A 14,288-nucleotide genomic window follows, 5' to 3' on the forward strand; every position below is an offset into this window, starting at 1 on the left:
GGGTAGCATTTTCAGCCATTTGGTATAGCAAATACCACTTACGCCAAATTTGGTATATGGATGGATCATTTTTTCAAACTTTTTCCAATTTTAGCCTAACTAGAGATGTTGCCCAATTTTGCCTGACTATAGCCAACATTATTGAAATTTGTCAAAAATGTTTGGAAAAAAAAAGTTGTAAAACTTCAGCAATTTGTGTTATTTGGCTGAAAATCCACTTTTGGAGTATAGCGATAGGTCTAAATTTCTTGCAAAATTGGTATATTGATGGATTCAAATTCTCAGCAGCACACCCTGCCCAAACCAAACTTGAGTATCCCCCATACCCAATTATAGTAGATTTCCCTGGCCAGCGACGACACCATCACATTTGTTCGTAATAGCTTTATAATAATACCAACATTCATTACATCATAGAATAAACTGTTAATGGCTATTCCACTTGAAATCCATACACCCTATGGGAGCCATGACCTTAATCTCCCACACAGGGATTGTTAATTTCAAGCGGGATTACCTGTGACTACATTTGAAATCTACACTCCCTGTGTGGGAGATTAAGCTCATGTCTTCCATAGGGGGTGTATGGATTTAAACTGGAATAGCTCCTTTTTGACCAACTATCAGGTTGACTTTGTTCCAAGTTTAAAATTCATCAAGTGAGTGCCTAAAAAGGGTTCACTAAACATGCACCATTATTTGTTCATATATGTACACATATATTAGCTGTACAGTACTAACATTACTAGTCCCCTGAAGACCAACTGTTATACGTATTCAAAGTCGTAAGGCATGTTGAGGGCGTACCGTCTATCAAGTTTACGTTGTACGAGTTTCTTGATTTCTGATACGACGAACACTGATGAGGTTAGCATTATTAAAAATATCAGATCTGTAAAAGAACAGAAGATAAATTGAAGAAACATTAAAATTTATCAACATGCAGTAACATGCATGTAGAAAATGACTTCTTTATTCTCTGAATATAAGGGAACAGCCCAAAAGTTTGATGAAGCCCTATAAACGAAAGTCCTTTCATTAGAAGGCTAACCCCCTCCCCCCTCCCCTCTAACGTAAGTGTCAAATATCGCAAATTCCAACCCGTATTCATTTGACACGGGGGGCATCGCTATGGTTGATGGGGTTGTGGAGGGGTGTGACAATGCTAGGCGGGATGCTAGGATATTGATCACATTTAAGAAACAAATATGCTATTTTATTTTGAAATATTTTTCTTCCTAAAAAATTAGGACTTGCTTGATTTTCAAATAAAAAAAGAATCAAAGTGCAGTACAGCTGCTTTAAAAATTAACTTACAAGTTGAAGGTTGTGAGTACTGCACTCTATTGAAATCATTTTGAAGCAACCACTGTAAAATGTCAATATTGTACTTCAGAAAATACTAAAATTTTCCAATTATATATTATATCCTTAAAAAAAGATCAACTTTGACCTTTGTTTAAACTACTTCTTTACAAACGTAATCGGACTTCCTGACCCCCCTCCCTCCCTAACGAAAGGACTTTCATTTATAGGGCTTCATCAAACTTTTGGGTTGTTCCCTAAATGATATGCTGATTAACTTGAGCCACATTACTGGATTCCTAGCACACATTATACTTAATATAAACATGATTTTAGTCTGGAATACTCTTTGTAAGTAGGCCCTATATGACCATTATGAGGGAAGAATATGATACTGAACTGGGCCATTGAATACTGGGTTCCGAAAGTATACATTATCCTTAACGAAAATAGACTTTTCAGTCTGGAAAACTCTTTGAGGGGAGTATATGACCACCATTTGGCCCATAAATGGGCTCTAGTACTGAGTCCTCAACTGGCCCATTACTGGGTACTTAACTGGGCCATTACTGGATTCCTAGTATACTTACCAAATATAGACAAGGCTTCAGTTTGAAATACTCTTTGTAATGGAGGGAAGTATATGACCATCATCTGGCCCATAATGGATCCTCCCACTGCATACAGGAACATACGATTGGTGAAGAAACCAATACTAAAAATAGACTTGGTCTGAAAGCAAAGTGTTCAAATAATTGTTATGGATTGATGTGTTTTGTTTAAGTATAACACAAGGGGTATAGATTTCAAATGGAACCACCCATTCAGGTAAAACCATTTGAAATTCACACCCCCTGTGTGGATTAAGGCCATGTCTTCCATTGTGGTTGTATGAATTCCAATTGATTTTTACCTATACCCCTTGATGTCCCTGATTAAGAAAAAAACATTGAACTGTGTGAAGAAAAAAATGGGCAAACCTGAACTGAGTGTGTTTGGCTAATAATTGTCTCTGTTGACACATAGTATTTGGAAGGGCATGCATGTGTGGAGGGGGTGGTGTGGTGGGTGAGGGCGCAGTCTTGACTTACCTGAGACCTACTACTAAGAGCGTTGAACATATCAAAGAATACAAAACAAGTGAATGTCATGGTAGTGTCTCTTGGAGTGATTATATTGTCTTGCATCTGAAACAAACAAACAAACAAACACACAAATGTGAGAATAAAAACAGATTCATCAATTGAAGATACCATATGAATATAAGAAATACTAGAGTCTAATGCATAATTATTTGACAAAGGTCATATTCAAATTTGAAGACTCCTGGTGAACTGCCAAACCACTTTCAAAGACATAAGTGACAACAAATTTGGCATCCTGAAAAATGGATCTGAAAACAAGATTTACACATTTTTCACATATCTATACATTTCCTGAAACAAGATCACATTTCCTGAAATCTTGCTTTTCACTCCAAACTTTTCACATGTTCAATTTAAGGAGAAAGGTGAACAATAAATGTAATTATTATTTATATCAGGCTTATGAGCGATACAACAAAACTAAATATTGTATAGTTTTTGCAAAATACCCGGATACAGTACAATATTGTTTTTAATATTGTACATGTTTCCATGGTCACAGCATCTGACAGCACCAACACGCATCATAATACAACAACACAACAACAACACGGCCACCGTATCGGCTCACAGGAGATTTTATAAACAAGTAAAACCACAAACTTAATTTGCGGAAATTCTGGATGATGAGTAACCTAGGCAATATAATCCATATCTACAAAGAAACCTGTATATTTTCCGAAATTGTCTTTGGGGAAGGAAAGAGCAGAAAACAAGAAGGTCAAAAGGTTAGCTTACATAATTACAATACGCATTGGTTAGGCCCTGTGGCTAGGTAAGCTTAAATTTTCATTTTACTGCAGAGAGAAAGCCTGATATAAATAATAATAATAATATTGAATGGCATATTTTCGTGTGATACAAGAATATATTGCACTCGATAGAAAAATATTCTTGTATCACCCTCAAAGCCACTCAACTAGCGGAGGCCCGCACAGAGCGCGGGCATTCCGCTAGTATCATATAATTATATACGAAAAAAAGTGGGCAGCATTATCCTTTACACCTAAATAATAAGTACGAAATGTAAAAAATGGGTTAGGCACAGCCGAACCCTTTGTTTAAACGTTTTTACTGCTGAGAACACATCATTTGGGTATAAAGGATAATGCTGCACCCTTTGTTTTTATTCTATTATCACAAAATAGTGCAAATATTTAAAGTTATTTACCTCAAGGTGGAGCGCGTACGCATAGCCAAAGCATAAGTGACAGTGAGTATTGCGGAAATATTGAACGCGTAACCAACAAAATAAGCAGCAGGTGCGTCATTTCCTCAAGAATGCTCCATTTTATTTAACAAATATATCGTAACCACCCGGGTATAAGCCCACCTTCAGGTATAAGCCCACCCCCTATTTTTCAAAACATTCTGGGAATAAGGGTGCACTTGGCTTTAAGCCCAGTACTAAATTTTGGCCAATTTCTTAAATCAAATCAATGCTTTCTCTCACATTTAAGAACAAATATAAATAAATATCAGTTGATAATTAACATTCCACACTTAGAATTTTAAGAAATTGACATAGATGATAGAAATTACTGGTACATTGGGCATATATACAAAGGGGATGATTTTTCTTATTTCTAAATTCAAGTACTAGCCCCTCCCTGGTTATAAGCCCATCCCCCATTTCTTAAGTGAAATCTGCCATCTAGGGGGGTGGGCTTATACCCGAGTGGTTACGGTAATTATGAAAAGAATTTCTAGTAAAATTCAACAGCAGGATAATTTATTTAATCACAATGTTCATGTCAACGGGTCAGTGACACAAAGACATAACTCCATTTTGGCCATTCTGAGAAAAAATGAGTTTAAAGATAATGGTCCACATTGACTTATGTATTCACTGACCATTGATTTCAATGGGGTGCTAAATGGAGTTACTTTTGTGTTTTTAGGAAATTGCTTGTGTTTCTGAAAAGTTCGATATCAAAATCTCATTACGTCTTTGTGTCAATGACCCCTCCATGTGATATCAGAGTATCTTTACAAGTCTTGTCTCTTACCTCTCTCCAAAACACCCATAGAGTACCGCATACAATGATACAAGCTGACATAATGACATTGATGATAAGTGGTCTTGTTATCATGGGATCTTTGACCCTCCTAGGCGGCTGGCGAATTACATCTTTGTCAACTGGCTCCACGCCCAGACTGAGGAAAAATAAAACAAATTCACAGTACAGAATGTGTAGTTTTACAGGCACTATTGATGATTTGCTTTGTGTTCAGTGACATTTGGGTGTATTTCTAAGACATCTGGGTGTATTTCTGAGTCATTGGGTGTATTTCTGAGACATTTGAGTGTATTCTGGAGACATTCGGGTGTATTTCCAAGTCATTTGGGTGTATTTCTGAGACATTTGCATCTATTTCTGAGACATTTGCATCTATTTCTGAGACATTTGGGTGTATTTCTGAGACATTTGGGTGTATTTCAGAGACATTTGGGTGTATTTCAGAGACATTTGGGTGTATTTCCACGCCATTTGGGTGTATTTCTGAGACATTCGGGTGTATTACTGAGACATATGGGTGTATTTCTAATACATTAGGGTGCATATCTGAGACATTTTGGTGTTTCAGGTTTTCTAAAAAGCCTCTAATGCAAAACTATCAGTGAACAAATTTGAAGTTCTACTTCTCGAGTATGTAAAGGGCAGACAAGCTCAGCAGAAAGTTCCACAGTTTCTAGTGCTTTTGAATTACCCAAGAGGCTTAATCTAGAACCCTTTATAACACTACAGATTCCTATCTGCAGCCTGTGTGACATCTTTGGATATGATGACTACGCTACTGCTCTTTGTTATACATGTCCTTGATTTTTTTTATTTTATAAACATTTTTTCTTTATTATAGGTTTATTTGACACTGACCTTTGTGCAGGAGGCCCATCCATGATGATATTAATCCATAGAATCTGCATAGCATTGAGTGGGTTAGGGAATTGTAGTAATGTTGATAATGCAATGAGAGACAACGCTGCTATACTCCTGTAATATAAAATAGAATGAATGACCCAGTTGGTAACCAGTTATTGCTTGTTTAAGCCGTAGCTACTATGGGAAAATCGAGCTTTCGTCAGATGTGTCTGACTTCATCAGCACCTAATGAAGTCAGAGACAACTGACGAAAGCTTGACCACTCACAGAGTAAGTAGATAGGGTTTCACGACGGGATTCCATAACAATTGATTTTTATTTGGGTGCGCCGTCAGATATCACATTACCGGTGCATCCATCATCAGGACATCATCAGGACAGTTCTGATGAAGTCAGAGCCACATCTGACGAATGCTTGACCAATTTCACACAGTGACTGGCTGCACCAGTACTGTACTTTTCACACACTGACCGGCTGCACTCACACAGTGACCGGCTGCACCGGTACTGTGATAACTGATTATATCTTATTATGAATTCCCATCAAGAATATCTACTAAACTTGCGAAAAGGAGGTAGGGTCAAGTGACCACATATACATCAAATTTTCAGTTGCTTAACTTATGAAGCTCCTGTGGACAAGTGGTTTAAGTCTGTGGCCCTGGGTCTGCTTCCCAGACGGGATCACCTTTCCTGATTCCTTCTTTCATGTGTTACGACAGTGAAGCTCTTGAAATCTTATGAAGAAAATTGGCACTGTAAGAGCACAAAACTTAATGGGATTAGCTAGCAGGGTGACTCCATTTAAATTCTACACCCCCTGGGTGGGAGATTAAGGCTGTGTCTCCCATAAGGGGTGTAAGAATTTCAACTGGAATAGCCGAATACTTACGTGCTAAGTTGGAATCTCACAAAGTTCTTGATGTTATAGAATATTGCTTTGCCCTCTTCAATGGCCGCCATGATGGTCACAAAGTCGTCATTCACCAGGATCATATCAGCGGCTTCTTTGCTCACATCCGTCCCCGTCTTGCCCATGGCAATACCAATGTCTGCTGTCTTCAGCGCTACGGCATCGTTGACTCCGTCTCCGGTCATTCCGACGACTAGCCCGTTGGCTTGCAAAGCCTGAAATTGAAAATAAATGTTCTAATTTAAAAACAATTTGGGGTTCTAATTTTTTTTTAAATAAAATAATAACAATTTCTTACACCTCTTATATATGCATGAGTTAATGGTGCCAAATGATTGGTCAATTGCATACAACACATCAGCTACCTCAAAGCTGATCTACATAAACAGACTATGAACCAATTAAAACTTTCTGCTATTTTCCAACAACCTCAATCCCAGCCATCAAATTTTGGTGCCAGAATTCCTACTCTCAACATTGTCAATAATATTTTTAAAGGCCTATATCTCAATTTCCAATTTTATAATACCACAACTTACAAACCCATTATCTTCGCTTAGGAATGTCCGATTTCATTGGGGAAACGGCGTTGTGGAGCAAAATATCTCTATATTTAAGATATGTAAAAACCTCAAATTGATAACCTGCCCAAAAGTGTCTCCTTTTGACATGACACGTCAAAAATAAGTAAAACAACTCAACTCACCTTGACTATCTTCAGCTTATGTCTTGGGCTTGCTCTGTAAAATACTGACACCTGAAAACAAATGGAAGGCAACACTTCTTGTTAACCGATTACGTTAAAGGTGCTCGAAAAATTAATTTAAAAACAAGAGAAAACAAAAACCTGGTGGATATACACAGGCAAACAACAAGTCACTGTATCTTAAACAGGCATTCAGAGATTTTTTGTTTTCAAATTTTATTTCTTTTTTCATGTCAAGGCATTATGGTGGATGAAAAAAATTGGCATAGCAAATCAAATCAAATCAAATCTTGCTATTTTTTTCAGAAATCTGTCTGTATATCTACCTTGACCTTTATATACTATGACCATCCCAAAACTCCATGTACATACATTGCATATGTGTTTGACTAATATTTCAATCATACAAATTTATTACAAATATCAGATTTCATCACAAATACAGCTCCTAAAGGCATGATTTTTGCGGGGTATACTAGTTCATTAATTCACATTACATTATAATCAGGTTAAAATCACAATTTTTACTAAACTTGAGGGTGTCCTTCTCAGCAAATGTTACAACAGACCTTCGTTTCTATAAAATCTTGGAGTTCTATCAATTGCTCTACTGGTTTCAACAATTGAGCTCCTCAAATCGCTCTCCTGAGTTGACTTAATTTGATACAAAGCCTTTTTTCAGCCTTTTTATGAAGTATAGTTTGAGTGGCATTGTTCTACAGGTACAGGGTCCAAATTTCTGATTGGTCGATAGTATGCTGCAGGTATTTCTCTGACCAATCGGAAGAATGAATTCAGATTTCTAGCAACTAGATGATGCATAAAAGCTGATGTGATTGGCTGAAACCTCACTATGTAGGGGGTAATGAATACTAATTCACAACTATTGTGTATACTGTGATTGACAGCTGGGTTACGATGCTCAAAATAGCGATCGTGTTCAAGATTTTTGATTTAAGTTTCCACATTTTTTCGGGGTTTCAACCAGGAAATGAATTGTAATTACTTTGAAATTTAAGGAGCGTTACTGATAGCGCTCCAGTTAAGGAGCATTCTAGGAACGCCGGTGCGATCGTGCTCCTTAGAAACAAAGGTCTGTTACAATACGGCTTGAATGTAGATTTTGTATACATACCTGGTGTATAATACCAGATAATTTCATGATATCTAAATCTTCTACATCTTCTCCTGATAACGCCCTACTTCCCTGTGCATAGATACCCAGACGGCTGGCTACAATATATAAAAGTAATATAAAGGTAAAAAGTATGATACAACAGTAAAATATATAAAGTTTGGCAAGCTTTCAGCCATACGATTTTTTCATAGCCATAATAAAATACTTGTGAAAACAAAACAAAACATCCGCAAGATAGATAAACATGTGTGCGCTCAAGGGATGAAAGCGCGAACGGGGAAGCACAAAAAACACACAAGCAAAAAACACAAAGGGCCTAACGACGGAAAGCGAGAAAATCAATGTTCATTCTTGAAAGAGTAAGTGTTCCTAAATTGAAAATTAGATGCTGTTCGAAGCTCCCATACAGGGTGTCAAATGACTCTGTGACCCCAATTGCAATAGCAGTTTCCTTTGAGTCTCCAGTCACCATTTCGAGTGCCACTTGCACTCCCATACAGGGTGTCAAAAGTCTCTAGTCACCATTTTGAGTGCCACTTGACTCCCATACAGAGTGTCAAATGACTCTGGGACCCCAACTTACCAATAGCAATAGCAGTTTCCTTTGAGTCTCCAGTCACCATTTTGAATGCCACTTGACTCCCATACAGGGTGTCAAATGACTCTGTGACCCCAACTATGAAATTTGAACGACACTGGAATTCCTTGATCTTTGAAAATTCTGCAAAGTTTCTCCGACAGTCCAGATACATAAGGTATAGTCACATTCCTGCCGCGTTTAGATTCACCGTCACCTTGTGTCGCATGTGCGGTGGACACTTTATCAGCTGATTTGGTTTGAGAGAGAGCCTTGTGAAAAGTCCAATCGCGATATCCGCAAAGATTCAAGGCCTTCTGAAGGTGTTCACGTTCCTTTTCCTTTGCGTTCTCACTTGATGGAATCGTGTCCGCTCTATGAAATAGCGACGCAGAATTTTCAAAGATCAAGGAATTCCAGTGTCGTTCAAACCAAAGAACACCCTGCGGCAAGCGCTGGTCCATCCCAAGGACAAACAACCAAAGGACAAACAAAGCAACATTGTGTACGCAATTCAGTGCAAGGACAGTGGATGCGATGACCTTTACATAGGGGAGACCAAACAGACTCTAGCAAAGTGCATGTACCAGCATAGGAGAGCTAGCACTGGTTGGGGAGACTCTGCGGTTTACACGCACTTAGACAGCACTAATCACTCATTTGATAACAAGGACGTTAAGATATTAGATCGTGAAAGCAGATGGTTTGAGAGAGGAGTCAAGGAAGCCATTTATGTTAAACAGGAGGAGCCTTCACTTAATAAGGGAGGCGGGCTACGACACAACTTGTCAGGGGCCTATTGTTCAGCGATAAAGAAGATCCCTCAGAGGTTTGGCTCATCTTCGACCTGTGACGTAACATCCTCTTCCTGTAAAGTGTGCTGAGGCTTGTGGATCAACGTCTAGGCGTTGTGCCTGTCAGCGTAGCGCACTATAAATCACTGCGCTTTTTTTTTTTTTTTTTTTTTTTTTTTCTTCACAGGTCAACAAACTTTTGCCGCTTTAACATCAGTTGGCCTGATGATGCATCCGAGATAGGATGTGAAATATTGCCACTCACAAAAACGTAAGTCCAGTAGATCAGATTATAATAATTTCATAGTTATTTATACCTGGATGAATGATAATCTTCATAATCTGTGACCCCAACTTACCAATAGCAATAGCAGTTTCCTTTGAGTCTCCAGTCACCATTTTGAGTGCCACTTGACTACCATACAGGGTGTCAATTGACTCTGTGACCCCAGGCCTTGGTGGATCTAGTATGCCTACAAACCCTGTGAATGACAACGAGTCCATGCTGCGACCTACAGCCATAGCAATCACTGTAAAGACAAATTACACACATATATTTTTGTCAGTTCATTTATAACACAGTAAGCTTAGTAATGTACCAAGACCTTATGCCATGAGCAACATTATATAGTGTTTCTATCGGGATGGATTTTCAGGTATATACACACCTTTTAATGAAGCATTTAACAACTGAGTATACTCATAATATGCTTTTCATTATGTACTTTATTGCAATTTTCCGTTTTATGAATTCGAAATTTTAAACTGTTTTATCTGACATTGATTGTTTATACTATTTTGTGTTTTACCTTGTATTATGTAGTTGTATACTAGCCTTTACTAGGGTCTTTGTACCTTGTGTTAATTTGATATTTTGCTTTTGCATGCTTGCTATATGGTTTTTAATTTATGAATTTACTTATGTAATTTGTATTTTTAGATGTTGTTCATGTACTCTCCATTTGTGTGTGTATAAAACACATTGATACCTTGCTTTATGTGCTATATAAATTCTTGTTTATTATATTATCATAATAAGATATTCATTTTGCTCTCTAGAAACAGTCGTTCTCTGCCATTAGCTGGTCAATAACATATGAGTTTTTGTTTGAAATTATCCTGATCCAAATCTGCTAACCATAAAACCTCACAAATAGGGACAAATGGGAGGAAAAAATAGGGACATTCCTGAATTTCCTACATTACTTTCGTCATATTTTTTGCAAAAACAGGGACACATGGAAAAATTGCTCTCTTTTATGCTTTTGTTTCAGTAAAAATAGGGACAATCCCTATTAAATAGGGACAGTTGTTGGCAGGTATGAAGACATGAGAACATGACAGACACACATACTCACGCACGCCTACTTGTGTGTCTGTGAGACTTGTGTGACTTTTCTTGTGTCTTTTTGACCCGTGACGGATGCCTGACGGACCTCTTGTGTGTCTTTTTTTTTCATCTTGTGTGTCTTTTTTGTTGTTGTCACTCAGGGGCTATTTTAACGTGTCTCACTGTCACGTTCGTGCCGAGATAAAATATTCGTGCAGTGACAATTAACAATCCGTGTAGATATGCTTTAATAGTAGACAATGGTAGAGCCTTTCTTACGGTCACATTCAGGTAAAAATGTCATTTTTTTAAAATTTTTGAAATGCACTCTACTTCATCAACACTTTTATCTCATTGCACGAACGTGACAGTGAGACATGTTAAAATAGCCCCTGTTGTCACTGGCTATTGCTTGTGTGCCTTTTTCAATACCTTAAAAAATGAGCTCTATACCCCCTCTATATCCCCCTGCAAGATCTTGCTTCTGTGCCTAGACACACCAGAAAAAGTCGACACACAAGCTAGTTTTATACTAAAAAAAGACACTAGCATAGCCTCGTGAAAACAGACAGACACCCACCCGACACCCCCCACAGACAGACAGACACCACGACTTACCTCTAAGCCCTGCAGTACCCATCTGCCAGGCTTCCTCTATATACAAGCCACACTGTTTCTGGGTCAACGGTTCTTCAGTCCCCCAATTGTTATAATATTTACACATGCCAAGGATCTTCTCCAATGCACCTTTAACAAACACAATGTCTTCATCACCGCTACCCTGTCGCTGTTTGGCCTTGCACTGAACAGACATCCACTTTGTATCGGAGCTAAATGGTTGCTCGGAAAGATGGATATAGTTGCCACGGAGATGATCAAGTCCCATCTGGTGGATGCAAGATGAAAATGAAACATGATTATTTAAACTAAAGTTGTTTTTTTTAAACTTCCGTGGTCCGGGTACGCGCTGGTGAATTGCGATCGCGTAGAAGTGACAAGGTCGCCTACTACGCGCCACGCCGAAGACCAATGGGTCAGCCGGCTTGTTGTCAAGTGCATTGATCAGCCAATCAGCGTGATTGTTTATTGCTTTTGCGTTTACGCTCGTGTACGCGCTACGCACAGGCACGCCCACAGAAGTTTTAAAAAAACAACTTTAGGGGGGCAGTGGTACACACCTAATTAGCAGTATTTGAAATACTGGTAATTATTGTGTCCGAACTAACCATATCTAGCATCGGATCGCATCTTTTACCCTGATGGATGCCAACAGACAACAAGTCTGGACACATAAATATGGATGAATAATATGATCAATTATAATTGGGGGATGTAAAAGGGCCTAGTTTGCACCCCACTGAGATTTAATGACACCTATTTGAGCAAATTTAACCACTGTGTTGACCTTTGATTGACCTTACGCATTTCAAATCACTTATTAATTTTAGGAACACATCAAATCTGGTAATGGACACCCTCAGCACTTCAAAAAATAGGTGTTATGAAATCTCAGAGGGGGTGCAAACTAGGTGGACATTATAGTGCTACATTAATATTTGTGCCTTTTGCGTTTCAAGCTGCAAAAATAACAACGCAGGAATATATTCTTTTTTGTATAGTTCAATGTATGGAAATTAAGAATTGCAAATTTAAAAACAAGGGACTGCACAAAATTGGCAACGCGCTGAAAATTAATCTCGCCAAAATGTTCACTTTTACTGTAGTTTGGTCTGCACATGCAATGACCCTTATTCACTAACCTTCATAGATACGGCTAAGAGAGCGCCCTCTGTTGGTTGACCATAGAGTAACCCGTCTCTTATTCTTGCGTTATTGCACACACACCCAACCTAAACAAAAAGCAATACAAATCATTTTCTGTAAACAGTAATTCACTATGACAAAAAAAATGCTAGTAAAAAAAAATACATACGCTAGGCGACAAAAAAAACCACCCTGATCTACGGCCAGATAGACTAGCCAAGTAGGGTCGGTCAGTTGAGATCTTTATAGAGTTGTATGGTATAGGTCTACAAAGAGTATAGCATCAAGCGTTTGTTATCTGCCTACAAAATTGCAAAACTAACCAAATTCCATATTTTATTCTTTGAGATATTTAGAGGAATTATGTAAGAACTAGCGGGACACCCGCACTTTGCGCGGGGCCCTGCTTGATGAGTAAATGGGAGCGTTCACTAAAACAGGATGAATTTCTGAACAGGTAGGTTCATTGAAAAAAAAGGTTTTATTTATCTAAATATGTCATGTCCCTTCTTCTTTCTTTTGTTTTTCTACTGCATAATTCGTTCCCAATTTTTGTATTTTTCCCGTTTCCAAGTTATTTATTTGTTTTACCCCGTTCCCATTATTTCTTACATTTCCCTTTCTGCTTCATTGTTTCTTTTTCTATTATTTTGTTCCCCTTTTTTTTATATTTCGTGCGTAGCTTGTGATTTCCCATTTCCATGTTATAGGCCTACTTATTTAATTCTGTTCTCGTAGTCTTCGTAATGCCTTAATTACATTCCGTACCTTAAACCATAACCCCGCCCCGTAGCTATTAGGCCTATATGCCCGTAACCTCGTCTATACCTTTTTGTTCTGCTTTTTTTTACATTGCGTCCACTGGTATCTGGCACGTAACTTAGCCTATGCGTCACCTGTGCGTTCGCGTCAAGTGACGTGTGCGCCGACAGGTTAACGACGGCAAGCTTTCTAGATGCGTTGGTTGGCATAGCCGGTACATAAACTTCAGCTGGGGGGGCTATTATTTGTCCCGAAAAACTCACTTTTTTAACAGATTTGAGGTCAATTCTTCACTGTTTTCAACCAAATTTTCGCATAACCGTCTCGGTATATTCCTCGATCTCCCGTATGAATTTGGCGACATTTGGATCGAAACTGACGGAGCCTTTGATTAACCCACCCACATAGTCAGTCACATACAACATTTGCCTATTTATAGTAAGACTAAGATACCTGGCACACACACACACCAGTGACATCACACACACACCTTACCTCTATAATTCTAGCTATTGATGGATTCTGATATCCTGATATAACTTCTTTATCTACAGTAACATATCCACTGCCATTGTAGCCTACCCCAGTCACCTGATAAAAACAACATTAACAAGGTAAATAAACAATTTACAACTTAATGTTAAACTTCAAGGAAGAAAGGAATGAATGAGAAAGAAAGAAAGAAAGAAAGAAAGAAAGAAAGAAAGAAAGAAAGAAAGAAAGAAAGAGAAAGAAAGAGATGAAAGAAAGAAAGAAAGAAAGAAAGAAAGAAAGAAAGAAAGAAAGAAAGAAAGAAAGAAAGAAAAAAAAGAGGAAGAAAGGAATGAGAAAGAAAGGAATGAATAAGGAAGAAAAACGAAAGGGAAGGAAGGAAGGAAGGAAGGAAGGAAGGAAGGAAGGAAGGAAGGAAGGAAGGAAGGAAGGAAGAAGGAGTTTGCCAATGGTTTCTTCAATAGATTATTACTGTTG

At 38.2% G+C, this 14,288-nt stretch overlaps 1 protein-coding gene across 1 annotated transcript in view; it reads right to left on the bottom strand.

Moving 5' to 3' along the window:
- LOC140146824 (calcium-transporting ATPase type 2C member 1-like) overlaps positions 1–14,288 on the bottom strand; it is a 33,774-nt gene continuing 19,486 nt past the window's right edge. The window contains exons 10-21 of the mRNA XM_072168703.1: positions 13,815–13,910; positions 12,554–12,643; positions 11,412–11,679; positions 9,823–9,993; positions 8,090–8,187; positions 6,955–7,005; positions 6,228–6,463; positions 5,330–5,446; positions 4,460–4,607; positions 2,397–2,492; positions 1,896–2,037; positions 1–892 (exon numbers count right to left, since the gene is read on the bottom strand). Of these exons, the coding sequence (XP_072024804.1) occupies positions 768–892; positions 1,896–2,037; positions 2,397–2,492; positions 4,460–4,607; positions 5,330–5,446; positions 6,228–6,463; positions 6,955–7,005; positions 8,090–8,187; positions 9,823–9,993; positions 11,412–11,679; positions 12,554–12,643; positions 13,815–13,910 (1,638 nt within the window). The 3' untranslated portion in view covers positions 1–767. The remainder of the gene's footprint in view (positions 893–1,895; positions 2,038–2,396; positions 2,493–4,459; positions 4,608–5,329; positions 5,447–6,227; positions 6,464–6,954; positions 7,006–8,089; positions 8,188–9,822; positions 9,994–11,411; positions 11,680–12,553; positions 12,644–13,814; positions 13,911–14,288) is intronic.

Source organism: Amphiura filiformis, chromosome 2 (assembly GCF_039555335.1).
Source record: "Amphiura filiformis chromosome 2, Afil_fr2py, whole genome shotgun sequence".
In the NCBI taxonomy this organism is placed as follows: domain Eukaryota; kingdom Metazoa; phylum Echinodermata; class Ophiuroidea; order Amphilepidida; family Amphiuridae; genus Amphiura; species Amphiura filiformis.